The 23,800-nt window shown below is 39.6% G+C and overlaps 1 protein-coding gene across 1 annotated transcript; it reads left to right on the top strand.

Moving 5' to 3' along the window:
- The first annotated feature begins 754 nt into the window (after positions 1-754).
- Positions 755-23,498, top strand: LOC138386002 (N-acetyllactosaminide alpha-1,3-galactosyltransferase-like). Its single transcript, XM_069472157.1, has 4 exons — positions 755-951; positions 1,435-1,986; positions 18,907-19,041; positions 22,805-23,498. Exons 1-4 carry the CDS (start codon positions 755-757, stop codon positions 23,496-23,498), a joined length of 1,578 nt encoding a protein of 525 aa, XP_069328258.1.
- Positions 23,499-23,800: the final 302 nt, after the last annotated feature.

Here is a 23,800-nt window from a genome sequence, read left to right as displayed (position 1 = left end):
ACAATGGAATATTATTCACTGCTAAAAAGAAATGAGTTATCAAGCCATGAAAAGACATGGAGAAATCTTAAATGCACATGATTAAGTAAAAGAAGCCAAACTGAAAATGCTACATACTTTATGTTTCTAACTATATGACATTCTAGAAAAGGTAGAACTGTGGAGACAGTAAAAGATCAGCGGTTGTGAGGGGTTTTGTGGGGGAAGGAGGGATGAATAAGCAGAGCACAGAGATTTTTAGGGCATTGAAACTATTCTATATGATACTATAATTGTAGATACATGCCATTATACATTTATCAAAACCCATAGAACATAGACCACCAAGAGTGAACCCTAATGGAAACTGTGGACTTTGGCTGATAGTGAGATATCAATGTTCATCACCTGTAACAAACGTACCACTCTGGTGCAGATGTTGATGGTGGGGGACAGGGGGGCTGTGCAAGTGTGGGGGCAGGAAGTATATGGGAACTCTCTGAACTTTTGGCTCAATTTTGCTATGAACCTAAAACTTCTCTTACAAAAAAGTCTTTATGACAAAGAAAAAAGTTAAAGTAAGATTAAATCAAAGGTTGTTTTCTCTGGTGTTTGCATGGATTTTATAATGATGGTATGTAGACAATGGATTGGTGTTTTAGGTGACCGTTGGGAGGCTGAAAGGAGGACTATGTAACATGAAAGGAGATTTGTGTCCCATAACCCATTCTCTGTATCACAGAGGAGGCTAAGAAAACACTGCTGTTTGGGCTCAATGCATCCCCAGTGGACCCAAGGGTCACATCCCCCTTGCATCTGGTCTGGCAGCAGCAACAGTGGGATACATATCGGGGTTTTTGAGGGAGGCTTAAAAATTAGCACCTGCTTTGACTGTCCAGAGTCTGAACCAATTGATAAACAAGACAAAGGGGTAAGTAAAGCAGATGGCAGTAAATATCACCTTCGTTACAGGTAAAGCTGGTAGGGAATATGCCTTATATCTGCAGGCCCTGGACCTCCTAAATACTGAACCACAGAATTAGAAAGGCTTAGGCACCCAGGTACCTACAACATTAGAACTACAGGTCTTTAGGATGTGGGAATAGAGCTTGTAACATTAGGCTTCCTGCAAGGCCCAAAGCAGTTGAGAACGCCTACTCTCTTGGACTGGCTGGCATGCAAGAGAATAGGAGGGACAGGGATATGTCCAGCTGCTGTTCCAAAATTGGCAGTCAGATAAGACATTCCACCTCCACCAGGAATGAGTGAGTGACTGGTGAAGAGAAGCCCAGAGTGTTACACTAACAGATGTCCCTCCACGTGAAAACACACATCTGGGATAGGAAGAAATCATCCCCCTCCTAACCGTAAAATACAGACAAGATGATTACCATAGCCTGTGTTCTTCTGCAGGAATCCCAGAAGTTAAATGTTTCCCTTTCTTCTTTGTTTCAGATACATTGAGCATTACTTGGAGGAGTTCATAACATCTGCTAATAGGTACTTCATGGTTGGCCACAAGGTCATATTTTACATCATGCTGGATGACATCTCCAAGATGCCTTTGATAGAGCTGGGTCCTCTGCGTTCCTTCAAAGTGTTTGAGATCAAGCCTGAGAAGAGGTGGCAGGACATCAGTATGATGCGCATGAAGACCATTGGGGAGCACATTTTGGCTCACATCCAGCATGAGGTTGACTTCCTCTTCTGCATGGACGTGGACCAGGTCTTCCAAGACAATTTTGGGGTAGAGACCCTGGGCCAGTCAGTGGCTCAGCTACAGGCCTGGTGGTACAAGGCAGATCCTGATGAGTTTACCTACGAGAGGCGTAAAGAGTCAGCAGCATACATTCCATTCGGAGAGGGAGATTTTTATTACCACGCGGCCATTTTTGGAGGAACACCCATTCAGGTTCTCAACATCACTCGAGAGTGCTTTAAGGGAATCCTGCAGGACAAGAAAAATGACATAGAAGCTGAGTGGCATGATGAAAGCCACCTAAATAAGTATTTCCTTCTCAACAAACCCTCTAAAATCTTATCCCCAGAATACTGCTGGGATTTTCATATAGGCCTGCCTTCAGATATTAAAATTGTCAAGATATCTTGGCAGACAAAACAATATAATTTGGTTAGAAATAACGTTTGACTTCAAATTGTGCCAGTAGATTTCTGAATTTGAGAGAGTATTCTGGCTACTTTCTCAGAAAAGTAACACTTAATTTTAACTTTAAAAAAATACTAACAAAACCAAGATGACAAACACATACTATTCCTCCTTGTAACTTTGAGCCTTGTAATATGGGAGAATGAATTTATGGCAATCAGATGTAAATTCCCAGTGATTTCTGATCTATTCTGGGTTTGGGGCAAATACTATTGGCTGAATCAAAAAGAACTTGGCACAGGCAAAGAAAATGCCAGAAAAACTCTACATTTGCCAGATAATTGCTGGAGAAAAGGGTGCTAAGGGAAGTGTTTGGCAACAAGATATGGTTTGGGGGAGTTGTCCCCTTGATTTCAGTGTCTTCCCGTTTTTGATGGGTCTAAAGCAACATGAAATTGCTTTGCAGCAGGAGGACTCTCGGTAAGGACACCATTTACCTTGGCCATCCTCAAAAGGCTCAACAGCATACTGCTTCAGGCCATTTGTAGTCTATGTCCTTTTCTTATCAAGATATGGTTTTGTTTGGCTTATGTGTGAAAGATTGGTGGCAGTTCCCAGTAGATATCACGGAGCCCCAGGGAACCCAAAGAAGCCAGTGGGTGCTCAGTGTGAGTTTGCCATGAAATAACAAAGAGAGAGTGGAAGAGAAGGGCTGATCACTGTGGGGCAGTGCCAGTACCACCCTAGAGGGACACAGGGCATGGGGTTGGTGCTTAAATACATCACGGATGCAGGCACTGAATAGGAGGCAGTGTGGACAGGGACTTGAATGGAAGATGCTTCTTGTTTTGTCCAAATCATATTCAGTCTACCAGACTCTGCAACTTGTGTCTTCAGTCCTTGGTGAGGATGATAGAGGTGAGCATATAGATGATGTCAGAGAAGCCAAAGGCCTGAAGTGGATTGGAAAGGCTTGCAAGGATTTCTGTTTCCAGGACCTGGGCTTCATCAGAGGACAATCAGTCATCAGACAGTTCCACCATTTAGCTAGTCTAAACCTCAGGGTTCCTCAGCACATCGTATGCCCACTAGGAGGGCTGACATCAAGGAGTGGACTAGAGAAAAAGCCCTCCTGTCAGGCAACCTCTCCTTTTCCCCTGTTCCGTCTGCACAATGGAAATGTAATAATCAGATGTACTTGACAAAATGGTTAATTGATTTTATAACAGAAGCATGAGGGATAGCAATGGGAGATCTAATCGGGACTGAACAGCTTAACATTCAATTCCCTTCTCTAAGAGAAGCTATGAAATCCTACATATTTTTAAATGCAAGTCAGGAGGCAAAATTTACATATGTACAAATATTTATATTTTGCTTGTGTTCCAGTTTAGGTCATTTGTTTCCATTTTCAAGCAATTTATTTGAAAAACCATTACACTAGTTTGATGTACAGTGCAATGGGCTTCTTTGATATAATGAAACTTGCATTTTTCTCTACCCTTTCACTGTGCCTCCTACTCTTCAATTCTTGCCAAAAAATCTCACATCCAACAAAACAAACAAAAATCTTAAATTCAGCTTTGAAAACAAAAAAGTAGCCCACACATCAGTTAAGAATCTTGCTTCCCTATTACTCAAATTATTTTTCATCCAGTTTGGAGTAGGGAGAGTTTAATGATTTAAGTCCTGAACCAAAGAAATGATCTATCCTGTAAGTTTAGAGAAAAGAGTGGATGTTTACTTTTGAGGCACTGTCTTGATTTTTCAAATTCATTTAAATTTAAATCCCCAATGGACAAATTTACGATAGCATATATGGTTATTAAACTCTTTTTTAAATAAAGTTCTTGATTTACAATTAAATAAATTATTTTCTCAGTATGTTTGGGTCTGGTCATAGATTGTACATTTTCTCCTAAAGATGTTCAAAATTATCAATTATAGAATTTTAAGTTTTTAGACTCAGTAGAGTTCTCATGCTCTTCTGGAAATGTGTCCACTATTATAAAGATAGAACAGGCTTGAGAGTTTCAAACTTTTAAGTAACAAATGCTTCTATAAAGCTTTCCAAAGCAATGCACTGAAATAATTAACTGCCAGTAGAAGAATCATTAGGAGAAAAGGCTTATCCCTGAAGCCCAGGGTGGGGTACCAGGGCAGAGGAGGAAAACAATAATATAACCATATCGGGGGTTATTAGTCCTGAACTCTGGGGAATATATCTGGCCAGTGGAAAGTCTGGATTTCTAGTAGGTGTATTTATAACATAAAAATTAAAAGGAAACCAGCTTGATCTAGTGAGATGCACTGAACATATGTAACAGGCCATGATTCCCTCATAGTAGAGAATTACTCCCATTTTATGAGTGAGGAAAGTGAGGTTCAGAAGGGTTCAACCACCCAGTTGGTAAGTGGCTGAACTGAGGCTCAAACCAGAGAAGCTCACAAGGACAGATGTGTTCACACGGTACATATGGAGGGCCATGTTTCATGTCAGGGAGAGTACAACTCGGTATCTTTCCAGGCCTGTATCATCTCCCACTTTTTATGCATCAAACTTGCCCCTAAAGCATTAAATAAGTTAAAATGCATCATGTAAAAAAAATAAAAGCCTAGGTTATCATTCTTTACACTGTGCATGGAGGGCTGATGCGAGCACCACGGGCATGCACCGAGTTGTTGCACCACGGAAGATGTGATCAGGCAGAGGGAGTGGGTGGAAGGGACAGCCTTGCCTCCGCCTTCCGTTCCACTTCCATCTGGGAACCACAAGCAGCTGGAAGGGGAAAAGTTTTTTCAAGGCCTGAAGAATTTCTCTTTGTCCTTCTTTTATCTCTCCTAGCCAAAGTTACTACCATGTGGGAACGTCAGCTATGGCAGTACTTATAATTACAGGTATTTATTAAATGTGCCTTATATAAATAATTAATAGGTATGATAGCATACTCACAAACATGAAAAGTCATAGAAGCTGGGTGCAGCGCCTCATGTCTGTAATCCCAGCACTTTGAGAGGCCAAGGTGGGAGGAATGCTTGAGACCAGGAGTTTGAGACCAGCCTGGGTATCACAGCAAGGCCCAGTTTCTACAAAAAAATTTAGAAATTAGCCAGGTGATTGCTTGAGCCCAGGAATTTGAGGTTACAGTGAAGTATGATTGGGTTACTGCACTCTAGCCTGGGCGACAGAGCAAGACCCTAATAAAAAAATAAAGAAAAGTGATAGAGTGGGCTGGGCACGGTGGCTCACACCTGTAATCCTAGCACTCTGGGAGGCTGAGGCAGGAGGATCGCTCGAGTTCAGGAGTTCGAGACCAGCCTGAGCAAGAGCGAGACCCCTGTCTCTACTAAAAATAGAAAGAAATGATCTGGACAGCTAAAAAAAATATATATATAGAAAAAATTAGCCAGGCACGGTGGCACATGCCTGTAGTCCCAGCTACTCGGAAGGCTAAGGCAGAAGGATCGCTTGAGCCCAGGAGTTTGAGGTTGCTGTGAGCGAAGCTGACACCATGGCACTCTAGCCCGGGCAACAGAGTGAGACTCTGTCTCAAAAAATAAAATAAAAAATAAGAAAAGTGATAGAGTGAATATATAACATAACATGCATACATTTTAAAGAGAGAAGAGGGTCAAGTGGGGCTCCATTGGTCAAAGTCTCAGATCTGAAAGGGTGCAGAGCCAGTATTTAAACACAGGATTGTCTGACTAAATCCTGCGCTCTTTCCATCTCTCCAGACTGCCTCTCTCTTTTTTACACACACACACACACACACACACACACATATATATATAGATGCACACACTTTAACCATCTCATTTTTGAGCAAAGGAATCACCATCAAAGCTCTCAATTCCTTTGTTAGGCATTAAAGAGAGGGAATTTAGTAGACTAAAAACTCTTCAAAGGTAGAATGTAGATCTAAAGTTGGAGAAGCAAGAGCATGGAACCTGAGCAGGTATGAGGTACTGGTGAGTACAAAGGCTAAGGGAGTATGCAGGAAGGAAGGATGTCTGAGGAGGTAGAAGTAGCCACAGAGGGGCTGGCTCTGAACTGAGCTTTGAAAGAAGAGAAGGGATCGCTGTGAAGAGTGGATGGAATGAGGTTTCCAAGGGGGAAGCAGCAGTTGTGAAGCCCAGAGCGCTGCAATAAGACTTTCACGGAAACCCGCAAAAATGGTGCTGAGGCTTTGAGACTGGATGAAATCACCTGGCGGGGCCTGTTGACAAGAAGCAAAGACCACACGAGGGCCTTGGCTGGTTGACCACCCCACATTCACCCAGTACTGTGGCGCTCTCTCCCTTCCCAACAATCTCTGGTTTCCTTTGGCAATCTGTGTAATTTCCATGGAAACCGGTGCCATGGTCAAAGCAAGTGCTCTAAGCTAAGCCAATCAGCACTTTTCATCCCCCTGGTGGTAACGATTGACTCAGGGGTAGGCAGGTGGCCTAAACTAGTCTAAACAAAGTAAATTTCAGGTCTTTTAGTAGACATGAGGAAGCGTATATTACTGGGGGCTGCTAGACAACAGAAGTCTGTCTGCCTTAGGATAAAATTGACAATAGGAAAGGAAGAGCGGGGACACTGAAGGAAACCAAGTCCCTGGTGACAACTTTGAGCCACTCGATCCAGCCTTACCTGGTCTGCACTGCCTGTGGGCTTTTCAACTGTGTAAGCGCCAAGTCCCATTATAGATTAAACCAGCTGGAATTGGGCTTTTTCCTACTTGTAACTGAAAATATCCCCACTGAACCCCTCTAGGATTGCTAGCTCCTGAAAGGCAGGACCGTAATCTGCCTTTGCATCAGCTCCAGCACCTACCACATCACCTAACTCAGAGGCCCTGCTTCCCAAATATTTACTGAGTAAACGAATGAATGCATGCATCAACATCCACTCCCATCATGCCGCATAAGAAATTAATTTTAAAAAATTGATTGTGAACTGTTTATTAAAAAGCTGATGTTTTGATATCTGGTACCTGGAACTTTTCCTCCTGTAGTACACAGAGTGGGAACTCAGGAGTTGTAGCCTAGGCTTCAGGCTTAGGTTCTAACTCGGTGTGCCATAACGTACTAAGTTCAGTGCTGCTTCAAGGTCAATGACGCATGGAATAAATTTGCTTCATGAGCATGAAGCAGTGGTTCCCAGCCTGGGAATTGCTCCCCTCCTCTCTCCTCAGGGACATTTGGCTATGGCAATGTCTGGAGACATTTTTGGTTGTCACAACTGGTGGAATGGCGTTATAAACATCTACTGGGTAGATGCCAGGTATGCTGCAAACATCCTGCAATGCACAGGACAGACCCCCACAACAGAGTATTATTTTGTTCAAAATGTCATTAGTATTGAGGTTGAGAAACCCCAGTGTAAAGTCCTCCTAGACTTCATTGAGAAAGAAACATTGGGAACCAATATGCTTAATACCTGCTTGTCTATACCCTGGGAACAGCCCCTTGTCAGGTGTCAAGAGCCTCTAACTCTGCGGTTCCCAACACCCGGGCAAACCCGGCCTTGGCTCAGTACCAGTCCATGGCCTGTTAGGAACCAGGCCGCACATCACCGCCTGAGCTCCGCCTCCCTGCCCCCTCCCCTCCCCATTCATGGCAAAATTGTCTTCCATGAACCTGGTCCCTGGTGCCAAAAAGGTTGGGGACCACTGCATAACTCCCCTCCTCGTCCTCCATTAACATTCACAGCTATCACAAAAGTAGTTCCCGCTACTGGACACCAGAGGGCAGGAATTTCCAACGATAACCCTGTTACCCTAAGCAACCGCAGTGATTTAAAACATCTTTTTCTGGCACTAGTGAAGACTATGCCCATTTGTAGAATTAGATATTAATTTTGCATATAAGAGAAAATGGCTATAAATATTTAAAAGGTGTAGCTGTGAAAAATCAGCCAAAATTAGAACATACTTTTAGTGAATTGGATGTAATTGTTCACAATAAGAGGTGGTCAGGTGTTTTAGTTAAAGATATTTTGGTTGCAAGGAGCTGTCTAAACCCCAAAAGGAGTTTTTTGGGAGGCTACTGGAGAGAATACAAGGCAGAGTTGAGGAGCAGGCAGTGGCATGCTGAAGCCAGCTCCTACTGGCTTGTCAGAGCTTACAAGCAGTACTTCTCAAATCCCTGTTCAATGACATCATTGTAGTAGCCTGAAACAGACCATAGTGGGAGTATTTACACCAGAATCAGCAAACGCTAGAAACACTAGGGCTCTTTTTCTTTTCCTTTCTTTCTTTCTTTCTTTTTTTTTTTTTTTTTTTTTTTTGAGTCAGTTGTTAAAAATTTACCAGCATATCGCTACAACCATGCCATAAGCAAGAACCAGGGAAGCTCAGGGCCTCAACAGCTGAAAATTATGAACTCCCCCTAGAAGTCTGCCATTAATATAACCCAGCTGCAACTATCTCCAGTCGCAGGGTTTGTTCCTTCAAAACCCTAAATTCCTAGAAAAGAACATCCAAACGGCACAGCGCCACTCCTGCTCTCAGCTGCTGTGCCTCAGCATAGATTTACTGGACGGTGATTACACTATGGGGAAGTTCTCAGAGGAGGATATAGCGTTGGGAGCTGGGTATCTACACTCTCAGAGTGTCTACCACTTTCCACTATGGCTGTCTGGCTGCCAATCACTTCTTCCCATGTATCTAACATACTCCCATGATCTAAAATGTTATATACTCCTCCAGTACAGCCCCCTCTCCTAGTAGCAGACCACGGAATCCGCAGTTAATATCATAGGGCCAGGCTTCTTAGAATCCACTTCTCCAGGTATTAACCATTTCTCCTTTGGCCCCTTAGACAGCTCATCTGACTGTTCTGCAATCTGTGAAATAAATGGTCAATTTAGCACACACCCAAACACACTACAGTCAATACAGAAAGACAAAAAAGAAAGAGGGGGAAAAATTACAGTAAGTGCTACTTAAAAGAGGGAAATGATGGTTACCTGCTCAAGCAGCATTCCCTTGCTCTGGAATTCAGTGGGCCTCTGCTGTAAATTTTCTATCAAGGCTAGTCACAATCTTTATCCACCATCCAGTCTACTTCAGACCCATTCAACTATGTAAGATACGACTGGTTATAAGGGTCGTGGCAGGGTAACTTGCCTACAACCTGAACCAGTCGAAGAGCTTTCTCTTGACCTGGGTCCCACTGGAAGCTCACTGCTTTTATATTTATCAGGTAAATGGAAGGCAGCTGGACAGCCACACGTGCGGGACATTGCCTCCAAAATCCAAAGAAGCCCACAGGAATTAGTCCTCTTTCTTAGTAGTAGGAGACATGAAGCACTGGTTCTCAAACTTGGCTGTACCTTAGAATTTCCTAGGGAGCTAATATTGATGCCTGGGTCCAACCCAGAGATTCCAATTCAATTGGCATGAGGTGAAGCCTGGACATTGGGATGTTTACAAGTTTCCCAGGTGATTCTAGTATGCAGACACTTTGAGAACCACTGGCATAAAATACAGCAATTTGCCCTGTGATTTCCTAGGTGGATTTTCTTTGCATTTTTATTGTTTGGGATTTGCTAAACTTCTTGGTACTATAAGTTTTTAGCTTTCTTTTTCTTTTCTTTTTTGAGGCAGAGTCTCACTCTGTTGCCTGGGCTAGAGTGCCATGGCGTCAGCCTAGCTCACAGCAACCTCAAACACCTGGGCTCAAGCAACACTCCTGCCTCAGCCTCCCGAGTAGCTGGGACTACAGGCATGTGCCACCATGCCCGGCTAATTTGTTCTATATGTATATTTTAGTTGCCCATATAATTTCCTATTTTTAGTAGAGACGGGGTCTTGCTCTTGCTCAGGCTGGTCTTGAACTCCTGAGCTCAAATGACCCATCCACTTGGGCCTCCCAGAGTGCTAGGATTACAGGCATGAGCCACCACACCCGGCCTATAGCTTTCTTTTAAATCAAATTTTGGAAATTTTTAAAATTTTGTTTCTGCTACATTTTCTCTCTTCTGTATTTCTGGGAATCCAATTGCATACATGTTAGACTGATTGATATTTTCTCTTAGGTCACTGAGGTTTTGTTTATCAATCATTTTCCTTTCTTTTTCACACAGGATGATTAACATTGATTTACCTTTCATTTCACTGACCTGTTCTTCTGCAGGGTTCAATCTGCTTGTAAATCCATCTAGTTATATTTTTATTCCAAATATGGTACTTTCAAAGTTCTAGAATATTCATTGTTTTTATAGCTTTCATTGATTTGCTAAGAATTTCTATTATTCCTTCATTTTGATAAAATTTTCTATTAAATCCTTAAACATTTTCATAATAGCTGCTTTAAAGTTCTTATTTATCACTTCCAACATCTGGGTTATAGTGGTTTCCTGGGTGGGAGAGAGTATTGACTCAAAGGGGCCTAAGGAAAGTTACTGGGGTCATGAATATGTTCTGTGTCTTCATTTAGGTGGCTGTTATGCTCATATGTATGTGTACAACAAACTCAATGAAATGTACACTTAAATTATGTTTTATTTCATGTAAATTATACCTCAACTTAAAATTTATTACAAAGCTTTTAAAACTCCCCCCAAAACAAAAGGAGCTTAAAGGATCTTTCATTTTTTAAAAAATGGGACAAAATCTAGTCCCCTGGTAATGACAAAGAGAGGTTACTGGCATATGAATTGTTACGATTGCAACTATCTACTTATTTCATCATCAAAAGAGAATCTGATGACATCATCATTCATAGAAGACTGAAATCATAAACACACAAACTGGAGAGTCATAGAATCTACTTAGTATCTGATTCATGATTTTTCAAGGGTCTCAAAATGTCCTGCCTAAAAACTGCCCCCTTGAGATTCTCCACATGTCTTCTTAAACTACTATACCATAAACGTTAAGAGTCTCCAATGAAGAATCTGTTTGAAATTCCTACATGATTTTAGGAAAACAAAAGGTAAGACATTGTCCTTACTTTCAACCAAATTGAGCCATATGTACTTCCTTTTCTGCACATAGATAATTTCATAGTGCATAAATAACACAAAGGAGTTTTGTAACTATGATGGCAAAAAATCCAAGGTCAATGCACAGATAACCTAAAAATTACAGTCGAGACTCCAGCCTGTGCTCTGAACCAATTTGATATTCAAATACTTTTGATAATGGGCATATGTTTTATGCTGCTGTCAGTCTTATCATGTTTCTTGGAATGATCAACTTCATAATATCACGTAACTAAAAATAACAACTTCCTTCATAAATATACAACTCTTTAGAGTGCAGGTAAGTATTTTCATAAGTATCTCTTTTCACTGACAGCCCCCGGCCCCAGAAGTTAGGCTGGGAAGTGGCATTTCTACATTTCTTTTCTGCAAGTAAAACCCTTTGTAATTTAGAAAAGACAAATGAAAGTTATGAGATCTCTTGCATCAAGGCCAGCTAAGACCAGCTAATGTCTAAGACTTTCTGCAGCTAGCTCAAATAAAACCAAGTGTCTCTACAGACTGAACTCTATTGTCATACAGACAGATAGCCAAAGAGTAGCAATATTTTAATTGCTAGTCGCTATCTGTTAAAACATCTAGTTTAAGTCACAGAGAAGCAGGCTTTACCACAGCTTATTCTGTATATACTGTACTTTATTTAATCTACTTTCTTTTGTTTATTTTTCCTCCCAGGAAAGAATGATATACAAAAGAAAAATAATTCTGTTGTTACTGATTTTATTGTCTCTATGGGCCTTGTGTAGGAAGTATTATTTCAGGTAACTATAAAAACTTAATGATTTTTTTCCTGATGTTTGGTAAGGATCTGGTATGTCAAAAAGGTGATAAGCTCAACCCCTGAATAAATCAGCATCCGAACATCTCAATCCAAATATACCCAAATACACCTAAATGATATCCAAATATATCAGCATGAACATAGTCTTCAGCATCCAAATCCTTTTGTTTCTAGTGGGATTGTGGCTAAAGATAATTTTTGTAGACCCATATGTATGAGGAGAAGCTATACAAAGCTACTAGTTACTGTGGCAGTGTAATATTAGTAAATGTTACAGAGAAACTACCATTTTAAAATAGGTGGCATCTTCTTTAAGAAACATCCCTGATGTTGAAGACTTCAGACACTACATACAGTATTTGCCCTCTCCAAATTTAAGGCACATAGAAAGACTTCATTGGCAATTAGCAAGTTTCACTGTTCTAATGATATTAAGCTTCTCTTTTGTGTCTCAAAAAATTAGGTTTGGATGTTGTTGTTTTTAAGATATAGCATATGAAGTTCTTAATTATAGTGATTCTTATGTACATTACGCATCTCTATAACCAACAATGTACCTGGCATGTAGTACGTGTTTGGTAAATATTTGGTAATATTAGGAAATAAATGGATTGATGGATTCTAGCCCTAGTCATCTTATATGTGGAAAACCTTTATATACCTTTAAAAGTAATATAATGATCTTCCTTTATCCTAAGCACAAAGACACTACAGCGGATGTATCACTGCTGGTAAGTCCTCATTTCCAAATATGTTGTGACCTCTTCCTTGAGAACAAAACTGGTTGGAGGGAATGGAGTGCCTGTGGGTCCTCGATTCCTCCAGGCAGAGTAAACCAAAGCAATTTTACAAACATATGTTGGAGACAACTCGCTAAGGTCAGACTAGGAACCAAAGCCAGAGTAGACTGGAGAGGGCCATCTCTGACAGAGAAGTGGGAACTTGTTCTGAAACATATTGCAGAATTACATATCACGGAAGCCAAAACACAGCCCCAAGGAAGCTTAGGTCTTTTAAAGCTCTGGGCAAACACACAGAAGTAAAGACTTGGCTGGAAGACCCTCAGGAGACTGTATTGACCACATGCCATATACAAATTATACCATCAGAATGTGTCCTGGGAGGAAAACTTTCGCAAAGATTTTGCAAGATTCAATATTAAAATATGTTCTTCCATTTCTTCCTATAGTCATGGGAACCCACATAGAGAAGTGAAGAGCAGCTTTCTTTTCTGATGCTGGTTGTGTGCAGGGGCCCTGTCTCTCTGATGATTCTGATTTACAACATTCCCCACTAAGACCATGACTTATGTACCTAGTTGAACCTGGGTGAACTATGCCATGCATGAAAACAATATATGAATAAGGTATGTTTCCCCTCTATATAGCCAAGGCTAACAGGGGACAATAACTTTCAACTACCTGAAATCAACAGGAAAATCTCTAGGCAAAGATGAGAACATTCAAGGAAAAGTCTGCTGCAGCAGAAACTGGGAGAATAAATAGAATAAAATGTTTTCTGACAAATATGTTTAATGTAATACATTCAAACAATAGTTCTATTATTAATTTCTCCTTAGCATCAGTATTCTACAACCTTAACATACTAACACTCATCATCCCAAGGCACAGCTATCAATGGTGGTAGCTGTTTGAGTAGAATGCCATGTCTTAGTCATACCCCTAACATCGCAGTTACTATCTGTGTGAATAGGATAAAGACAGTCTCATGACATATGACTCAGCTCCACAGTTGCCAATCGCTTCATTAACTCAGCCCAGGACCAACTCTCCAAAGGTGTCCTAGCTCTATACCCAGAGTGCTATTAGTATATAGTGAAGAGGAAGAGGAAGGACTCAGGAAAAACTGTCTTTCCACTTACTGTGTGACTCTGGACAAGATAATGAAAGTTCTTTGTGCCTCAGTTTCCTTATCTGGTAGAACAGGGATAATAAGAGTATCAGTCTCATAAGTGCTACGTGGATTAACTCAGGTAATACCTAGGAAAGTATTCAGTAAGTATGAGCTATTAATGAAGTGACTCTAACCTCATCTAGCAGATTAGGGAACACTTCCTCCCTTAGGAAGGGATATTTAAAATGAGATCTGAAGGCTATGTAGGAATTAGCTGGTGGAACTTGTGGCATGCTTAAGGAAATAAAAAAAGGCCAGTGAGCCTGGAAAATCATAATAATACGGGCTTGATAGGAGATGCAGCTAAAATAGTGTAAAGGGCCAGGTCATGAAAAACACTGTGGCCATATAAGAAATGTGGACATGATCCTCAGGACAACAGGAAGCCACTGAACACTGTTAAACAGAATAATGACATGGCAAAACTGGAGCTTCAAAAACATGATATTGGAAGCAGACTTGAAATACAAAGAATGGGTTTAAAAGAGGCAATTCAAAGTCAGGCAGAGAGGGTAATACCTTGCTATTAATAATTCTGGAGAATGGGAATATGGAGGTTCATTATATTAGTCTATTTACATTTGTGTACCTTTGAGATTTTTCATACTTCAAAGTCTTCTTTTAAAGCATACAAACAGTGATACCAATTAGGAGGCTATTGCAGTAGCCCAGACAAGAGATGATGGTGACTTGAAGTCATGTGGTGGCAGGGAAGGGAGATAAGTGATGGATTTGAGAGATTCTCTGGAGGTAAAACCAACAGGATTTAATGATGGATTTGATGTCAGGATTTAGGGAGCGCTCTGAGTATAGAAAGACTCTCATGTTTCTGCCTTGGCCATCCAGGTGGACCCAGTGAGATAATGCACCATTTGAAGGGCAGATAATCTTGGGGAGAGATGATGACTAACATTAAACGTCTTCATTTTGTGGTATCTGCAAAATGCAAGGAGAGAACCTCAGAACACAGTTCTATATTCGAGTCTTAAGTTTGTGGGAGAGGTCTAAGTTGTATGTAAAAATTTGAAGCCACAGGATGTGACAGAAGAGAGTGTCATGTGATAAAATAGACGGGATAGGAGAAACTCTTCTGAGAATAAATGTCAAATCAAGGCTCCTGAGCAAATAGGATATTTAAGGCTAACCTTAGACAGAAAGTAGGGATATAGTTCCATTGTGAAAGAAGGAAAAAAGCTTAGTGCTATAGGTAAATTTGGAGGAAAGGTGGCAGAAAGTTAAGGGAGCTTTCATCTGATGGCTGCTATCTTCTCCATGAATTAGAATAATGAGAATGAGAACTATGGAAACACATCAAAATTTCTGGACAGCACAGAAAGGTAAGTTTAGTTTGGAAACCATGACTTTTCTGTGCCACCACCATAAAAGTTCCTCATTATTTTTCTCACTGCCGCACTCATTTTTAATTTTGTATCTTCTAATACAGCCCATGACTTGATACTCAATTATTTCAAACTCCAGCAGACATAGCATGACTATTTGCATTCTTTGTCCTTATAGGTCTCAGAAAAATCAACCAGAATTACAGCTGTCAGACTGGTTTCATCCCATGTAAGAATCCAAATCTTGCACGTGTGAGATTAATCCATAGAAGTTAATAGACAGCAACAATATCACTACTGGTATTCCAAATGTTGGAGAGTAGATAGGTCTTTGATTACAATATTTCAAAAAATAAGCAGCGGCCAAGACCCAATGGGACTGGACGTTTGGACCCACATCCTCCATGAGTAAGAGTTTAAACTGCATAAACTCAAAAGTCCCAGGAAGACGGCAGGCTAAAAGTGTGAGAAGGTATTTGAGATGATTTGGTTCATTCTCCTCACTTCACCAGTGAGAGACCTGAAGCCCAAAGGGGATAGGTGGGCTGTCTATGCATTTCCTATTTTTAGTCCAATAGTCTTCCTCTCTGCTTCCATATTCTCCCTCCACCCTCCATCTTTCACCCCAATGCTATAGGCTTTAAGGAATTCCCCTAATTAAAACTTTGAAAGGAGACATCTAGGTTCAGTTCATGACTGGATAATGGTCCATGATTCATCTCATAATATCATAACATTTGTCAGAGTCCAACTAGGCCACAGAAAGCACACCAATTATTTAAACAGAGAATTGTTAACCAATATAAAGTTGTTAACTAGGTAAGGGAAAGACTGAAAAGGGAACCCTAAGGGATCATGAAAGTAACAACTAGGGAACTAATTATTCCTCCTAGGACTGAAGAACAAAAGGAAGAGGTAGGAATTGTTAAACATTAGAAATTTAGAGGCCGGGCGCGGTGGCTCACGCCTGTAATCCTAGCACTCTGGGAGGCCGAGGCGGGTGGATCGCTCAAGGTCAGGAGTTCGAGACCAGCCTGAGCAAGAGCGAGACCCCGTCTCTACTAAAAATAGAAAGAAATTATCTGGCCAACTAAAATATATATAGAAAAAATTAGCCGGGCATGGTGGCGCATGCCTGTAGTCCCAGCTACTCGGGAGGCTGAGGCGGTAGGATCGCTTAAGCCCAGGAGTTTGAGGTTGCTGTGAGCTAGGCTGACGCCACGGCACTCACTCTAGCCTGGGCAACAAAGCGAGACTCTGTCTCAAAAAAAAAAAAAAAAAAAAAAGAAAAGAAATTTAGAGAAGAAGCTCATGGAGCTTAAACTCTGATGCCACTCGACTGGTGCTGGTGTCTCTGAGCTCTATGGAGGCCTCCTGGAGCTGGGGTCAACACCTCTAAGGAGAGGCACAATGAGGCTGGTTTTTTAAGTGTTTGAAAAACTGAAAACTAGATTCATCTGCTGTTCTGGGAATGAATTGCTATTGTTGAGGTGAAGAAGCATTGCATTTCTCCTTTGCTAGCTGGTATCCTGTTAGGGTCTGCTAACAGAGGGCACTGGAGGAAAATTACAAGGCTGGAGGAAGAAGAAACTTGTTCTTTCCTGTTTTCCATAAGTTTCTTGTCTGCTCCCTGTTCCTATAAGTCCCACCCTAGCAATGCAATCTTGAATTGTTTTCCTCATTTCGTTGAATTGTCTATTTGTATTCTCTTGTATCTCACTGATTTTCCTTACAATTATTATTTTCAGTTCTTTTTCTGACATTTCATATATTAATATTTCCTTATGATTGGGATCTGTTACTGGAGAATTATTGTTTTCCTTTGGAGGTATCATGTTTTCTTGCTTTTTCATGTTTGAGGTGTCCCTACATTGATTTCTTGCATCTGATGGAAAAGTTGCCTCTTCCAATTTTATGAAGTAGGTTTCAATGGGAAAGACTTATTCATATGAATGGGTCTTGGACTATCAGTTTGGTGGGGTGCATTGGCCTTGTTTCTAGGTGGATGCAGTAGTATAGTCTCCTTGTAATCCACACAAGTGGTGTTTGTAAGCCACACAAGTGGCTTAGGCTTTTCCCCACAATAGGAAGTCCCTCCTGACTCCAGGCAGATCCAATCCAGGCAGGGGAGATGGGGCTGCAGAGGCCAGGTGCTTCCACACTGCCCTCCTGGACTTCCAGTTACCACAGGTGTATCTCCACTCCCCTACTGCACTCCAGCACTCTCCCTTTGACACTCTAGTCAAATCTTAGCTGTTTATTCATTGCCTTGGTCCTTTCTTGTGGGGGAAGGGATGAACACCAGGCATCTCTAGTCAACCATCTTGCTGATGTCACTCTCTTAATCTTTATCTCTTTATTGATAATCTCTATTGCTTGAAACATTATTTTCCTGGTTTCTTTAGTTCTTTGTTCATGGTTTCCTTTAGTTCTTTGAACATATTTAAATCCATTAATTTAAAGTTTTTGTTTAGTAAATACAGTGTCTGGGCTTCCTTGAGGACAGTTTCTATTAATTTTTTTCCTGTGAATGGGCCATACTTTCTTGTTTATTTTCATGCTTCATAATTTATTATTGAACAAGAAGAGAGAAGAGAGAGAGAGAGAAAGAGAAAGAAGAAGAAAGAATAAGAAGAGAAAGAAAGAAAGCAAGAGAGCAAGAAAGGAAGGAAAGAAGGAAGAAAACAAAAATCTCTCTCAGTCTTTGCAGATTGTCTCTGTGTTTCGGCCTCTCCTGCAATGTTTCCGCCAGCTGTTCACAACTCTGCCTTAGCCTTAACTTCCTGCTTACACTGATCCTAAATGTCAGCCAGAGGTGAAAGCTTAGAGTCTTCTCTCATCTTTTCTGAGCACATATCCTGCCCTGGAACTTGCATGGATTTCTAAATATCTCGTTATACATAAGAGGTTGTTGAATCCCTTATTTTCCAAAGTAACTCTCTTCCCAAGTTTTCCTCCCAGGCTTTCAGCATCTTAAGTGTTTTCCTCATCTATAGCCTTTTGTAGGGTAGCAGGGACTTGTTTTTTTTTTTTAAATGTGTTCAAGGAATACCCTCTGCCTGGCCACTTTTCCACCTCGAGAGAGGTCTGAGTTAGCTAAAACAACGGAAAGTGCTTTGTGTCAGTCCTTCAGGGAACTCTCAGGCATGTCAGAACAGACAAACACAGTTTCTTGAGAATAAGGTCCATTCTGCTCCCTCCAGAACCAGATATTCACACTGGGAACATGATCTGCTATCTTCAATACTGCTGACACATTGGGGAGGGAGTTGGGTCAAATTTAAGTTAAAATATCACAAAGCTTTCCTATTCCTACCATGTTGAGTCATCTTTTTCTTGATTTAATTTTTACTTGGTTGCTCTAAACCTTTGACTATTATCCAGAGTTCTCACAAAGTTGATTCTGATAGTATGCAGCAATATTAGCACTGACAGCATTTCAGATTATGAAAACTGGGAAGTTCACTTTAAAAAATATAGTCTTTGAAAATAAAATAAAAAAACCTAAGACCCAGAGGTTTGCGCTAAACATAAGAGAAATTATTACTTTAGACTTTGGGACACATTTCAACTATGTGTCCTGAAAGATCTTGGAATCACAATATAAATAATCTACAAGTGTACTTTTGTAATGATCTGGCCATTTCTTATATATTGTTTCTCCAGTTTATCATAACCATCAAGGCTTTGGGTTACGTGTAAGGAGATGCTGCAATCAGACTCAGGCTTTATGAATTAATATTATCTCCTGCTGTTTTATTTTGTATTTATAATGTATTTTGTTCAAAATGTTATGTCTTTCTTACAGTGCATACACGAACTTGACTATTACTGAATGGTCAGCTCCAGTTGTGTGGCATGGCACTTACAATGAGTCAGTCTTGGAAAATTATTATCAAAATCATAAAATTACTGTGGGGCTGACTGTGTTTGCTGTGGGAAGGTAGGTAATGAGGTCAAATGTCTTATATTCAGGCTTTTTTTTGAGACAGAGTCTCATTCTGTTGCACCAGGTAGAGTGCAGTGGTGTCCTCATAGCTCACTGCAATCTCAAACTCCTGGACTCCAGCGATCCTCCTCCCTCAGCCTCCTGGGTGCTGTGACTAGAGGTGTGTGCCTAGCTAATTTTTCCATTTTTAGTAGAAGCAGGGTCTCACTCTTGCTCAGGCTGGTCTCGAATTCCTGAGCTCAAGCAATCCTCCCCTCTTGGCCTCCCAAAATGCTAGGATTACAGGCATGAGCCACCACACCTGGGCACATTCAGGCTTTTTATTGTAGAAAATGGGAGGTAACATACTGAAGCACCTCATGATTTTATTTAATAATTATTTTCTCTAAGTCAATTCCTGCCATCATTTTAAATATCATCATCTACTTGGTCCACTCAAAAAACCCCCAACAAAACCCCTTTCTGTTATCTGATATTAAAATCCTCTCCCAACATGAACTTAATTTCCTGGGTCTCTTAATAGACATTTAAAATATCTTTTGTTCCTTCACAAGTTTGTGCCTCTGTTATAGCCATTCTTCATTGTCTTTACACTGAGTCAACTCAATAATTTGCTCCCCCAAATGCTTTACCCAAGTCATAAACTACTTTCAGACAAACTTACTTACGAGTGCTTATGGATCTTTCACAGGAACACTGGTTCCATATACAATAAGCCAAGGTAACTGCAATTGTCTGTAAAGGAATTTTTACCTGCTACATTTTCTGACCACTGATCATAATACAAAAAATAAAAAGAGAACATAAAATCATCCAGTAATTTAAAAATAAAAGCCACTTTCTTCTTAATTCCTAACCAAATAGAAAATCAAAACCATAGACTCTGAAAAAAAAGTAGACTCTGAAAAAAAAAAAATGAAGTATTGTCATTTAAAGATGGATGAATACCACCATTGCATTGATCTCCTATCTTCTGAAACTCTATGAAGACAATAAATATAGATAAAAAGAAGAAAGCTTTAAGTTCAATAAATCTAGGAAATATTTCAAAGTAAACATTTAACTTTGAAGATTATATGCCAATTCTAAAAGTTGGACCAAATTGGAGAAGACATTAAATTGGATGTATACATCTACAAACTTCATAGTGTGCACTGAATGTTCAAGATAGGTTGAACAATCTCCCAAAAACATAACTGACCATCCCTTATCTAGAGTGGTGAGATATAGGGGCATAGATAGACCATTATGGTATCCATTCAGGTATCCCTTACCATGATGGCATTGTGGTTGAGTGGAGACAAATCTATTCATAACATTTATGTTTTCCCAAGGTCAGATGATTTTTCAATATTATCATATCTAAGCAGTGCCACTCTCTTTTTTCCTTCACACAGCCTCTTTTTTTTTTTTTTTTTTTTTTTTTTTTTGAGACAGAGTCTCACTTTGTTGCCCAGGCTAGAGTGAGTGCCATGGCGTCAGCCTAGCTCACAGCAACCTCAAACTCCTGGGCTCAAGCGATCCTCCTGCCTCAGCCTCCCGAGTAGCTGGGACTACAGGCATGCGCTACCATGCCCGGCTAATTTTTCTATATATATATTTTTAGTTGTCCATATAGTTTCTTTCTATTTTTAGTAGAGACGGGGTCTCGCTCTTGCTCAGGCTGGTCTCGAACTCCTGACCTTGAGCGATCCTCCCGCCTCGGCCTCCCAGAGTGCTAGGATTACAGGCGTGAGCCACCGCGCCCGGCCTACACAGCCTCTTTACTAATGTATGAACTCAGTGCTATAACAAATGTATATAGAACAGTCCACCCAACAAATACACATTTTTCCCAAGTGTACATGGAACATTTCTCAAGACAGACCATATTTTAGACTTCAAAAGTCTCAATAAATTTTTCAAAATTGAAATAAAACCACGTTTCTTTTATGACCACAACAGAATGAAATTAAAAATCAATTACAGAAGAAAATCTGAAATATTCACAAATATGTGGAAATTAAACAACATACCCTTAAACATCCAATGGGTCAAAGAAGAAATCACAAGGAAAATTAGAAAATAAGATGAATGAACAAAAATACAACATATCAAAATTATGCAGCAAAAGCGCTGCTCAGAGGGAAATTTATAGCAACATTAAAAAAGAATAAAAATCTTATATCAATAGCCTAATCTTCAGGAACTAGGTAAAGAAGAGCAAACAAAACCTAAAGCAAGCAGAAAAAAAAGAAGCAATAAAGATTAGAGCAGAGATAAATGAAATAAAGAATTTTTTAAAAATAGAATCATTAAAGCCAAAAATTGTTCTTAGAAAAAGATCAGCAAAATTGACAAACCTTTGAAAAAAAATTGAGGGACATTTTACAAAATATCTGATCAGGACTCTTCAGAACTGTCAGGGTTATGAATAACAAGAGAAACTGACACAGATAGGAGGAGACTAAGGAGACATGAGGACTAAATGCAATGTGTGTGCTGGATTGGATCATGGAAACTAAAAAGGCCATTGGGGGAAAAGTGGTAAAATCAAAATAAAATCTGTAATTTAGTTAGTAGTACTTTAACACTAATAATTTCCTAGTTTTGACAAATGTACAATGGTCACATAAGATGTTAATGTTAAGGGAAGCTAGATGAAGGAGCTCTCTATCATATATTTGATATATGTATATATAGGCACTCTATCATATATTTGCAACTTTTCTGAAATTTAATATTGTTTCAAAGTAGAAAGATTTTTCAAAATTGAAAAAAATTAAATTTGCCCTATATTACACCATATACAAAATTAATTCAAATGGGTAATAGACTTAAAATGTAGATGTTAAAACAATAACGCTACTAGAAGAAAATGTAGAATATTTTCATTACCTTAAGGAGGCGAAGATTTCTGAAACATAACACAAGAGTACTAACCATAAAAGAAGTATGAATAATTGGACTTCTTTGGATTTGAGTTGCTAGCTTCTAGCTCAGTAGAATATTTTAAGTGACACTTTTCATAATTTACCTAATAATTTTAGATGTTCTAAACTAGCAAGTTTTCTCCTGATCTTTAATCTGCTATATTTCTTAAAACTTAAATCAACATCCACAATTTATTCTTAAGGATTTTTAAACATTGTTTAAGGTGAGCCACTTATTTAGGGTGAGCCACCTTTCCTTTTTTGCATTTACCTAAGGCTGTTTATTCTGAGACTCTTTTACTGGCTTGAGAGACTAGAAAAGAGAAAGTTTTGTTTTTCAATCCAGCTATTTTAGCATCCTAATAAAGGACACAAGAAAAAATAAGAAAAATGATGCAGATGGTGGATTATTGACTATGTCACCTCTGATCTTGTATGCATAAGTAACTATTCATAAAGCAAGACACAGACAATGATAACACCCCCTACAATGACTCAATACCTTTCCTGCCTATAAGCCCCAGAGCAGGTGCTCATTGCTCTGATAACCCTGAAAAACTCTGGCTCTCATTTTAGGCTGGGTTCTGCTAATTTTCTGATCTCACCAAGTTTCATTCCTTCTCATGAGGAACTCTTCTATCCTATGACCTGTAGAACCCTGTCAGAGAAAGGAAAGGTAGATAATTTCACTTTTTTCTGTATCACTTAAATACAACTCAAGAAGCATTTATAATATTTGGTTGCTAGCAGCATTGCTGGATAAGCTAAAGTCAGTGTAATTTAAATAACATGTGTTCCACTAAAATATAAGAAAATGAACTTAATCACTTCTTATTTATTCACAGATATCTTGATTTCTATTTGAAAAAGTTTTTGTTATCTGCTGATAAGTTTTTTATGATTGACCAGAAAGTCATAATTTATGTGATGGTAGATAACTTCTCCAAGATGCCTTGGATACCTCTGAATCCTCTCCGTACATTCAAAGTTTTTGAAATTAAGAGAGAGAGGAGATGGCAAGATATCAGTATGATGCGCATGAAGACCATTGGTGAACACATTGTCAATCACATCCAATATGAAGTTGACTTCCTCTTCTGTATGGATGTGGACCAAATATTTGAAAGAGAGTATGGATTGGAGACTCTAGGAGAGTCAGTAGCTCAGTTACATAGTTATTGGTATCAGGCAACTCCTATGATGGTACCTTATGAGAGAAATCAGTTATCACAAGCTTATATACCTATGGGTCAGGGGGATTTTTATTACCATGCTGCTGTTTTTGGTGGCACTCCCATTCAGGTTCTCAATATTGCCAGGGAATGCACCAAAGGAATCATGAATGACAAGAAAAATAACATTGAAGCAATGTGGCATGATGAAAGCCACTTAAACAAGTATTTCTTTCTGCATAAACCCACTAAAATCTTATCACCAGAATATTGCTGGGATTTCCGTCATAAAAGGAATTCTGATATCAGAACTGTCAAACTCTCTTGGGATATTAAGAATTATGAACTTCTTAGAGTGACGGCTTAATTTTATAGCTCTTCCTTCACATTTCTGAGTTTAAGAGCATTGTTTTGTCTTATTCTTTAGAAAATTGTCTTATTCCTTAGAAAATTAGCACTTGACAAATTTTAGCACTGAAAAATCACTAACAAAATGGCAAGCCCGCCACACAGCAAATTCATACTTATCCTCACATTCATTTTGAACCGTATAACATGGGATTCAGTAGTTGCAGAATGAGTTTGTTGAAATCAGATGTGGATGAGCATGTTGAGGAAATAGTATTTGTTAGATCACATTGAATAAAATAGATTCTGTTACAAGAAAAT

The sequence above is a fragment of the Eulemur rufifrons genome, chromosome 7 (genome assembly GCF_041146395.1).
Source record: "Eulemur rufifrons isolate Redbay chromosome 7, OSU_ERuf_1, whole genome shotgun sequence".
NCBI lineage: Eukaryota > Metazoa > Chordata > Mammalia > Primates > Lemuridae > Eulemur > Eulemur rufifrons.
Note: the sequence above shows the minus strand (reverse complement) of the source record. Positions and strands in the feature narration are given on the sequence as shown.

Bases quoted from the DNA above. Each gene is read 5' to 3' on its own strand.
- LOC138386002 (XM_069472157.1), top strand. From the start codon at position 755: ATGCATCCCCAGTGGACCCAAGGGTCACATCCCCCTTGCATCTGGTCT. The intron at 1,987-18,906 runs GTATTTCCTTCT...TCTTTCTTACAG, and splicing joins GATGAAAGCCACCTAAATAA to TGCATACACGAACTTGACTA. The intron at 19,042-22,804 runs GTAGGTAATGAG...ATTTATTCACAG, and splicing joins ACTGTGTTTGCTGTGGGAAG to ATATCTTGATTTCTATTTGA.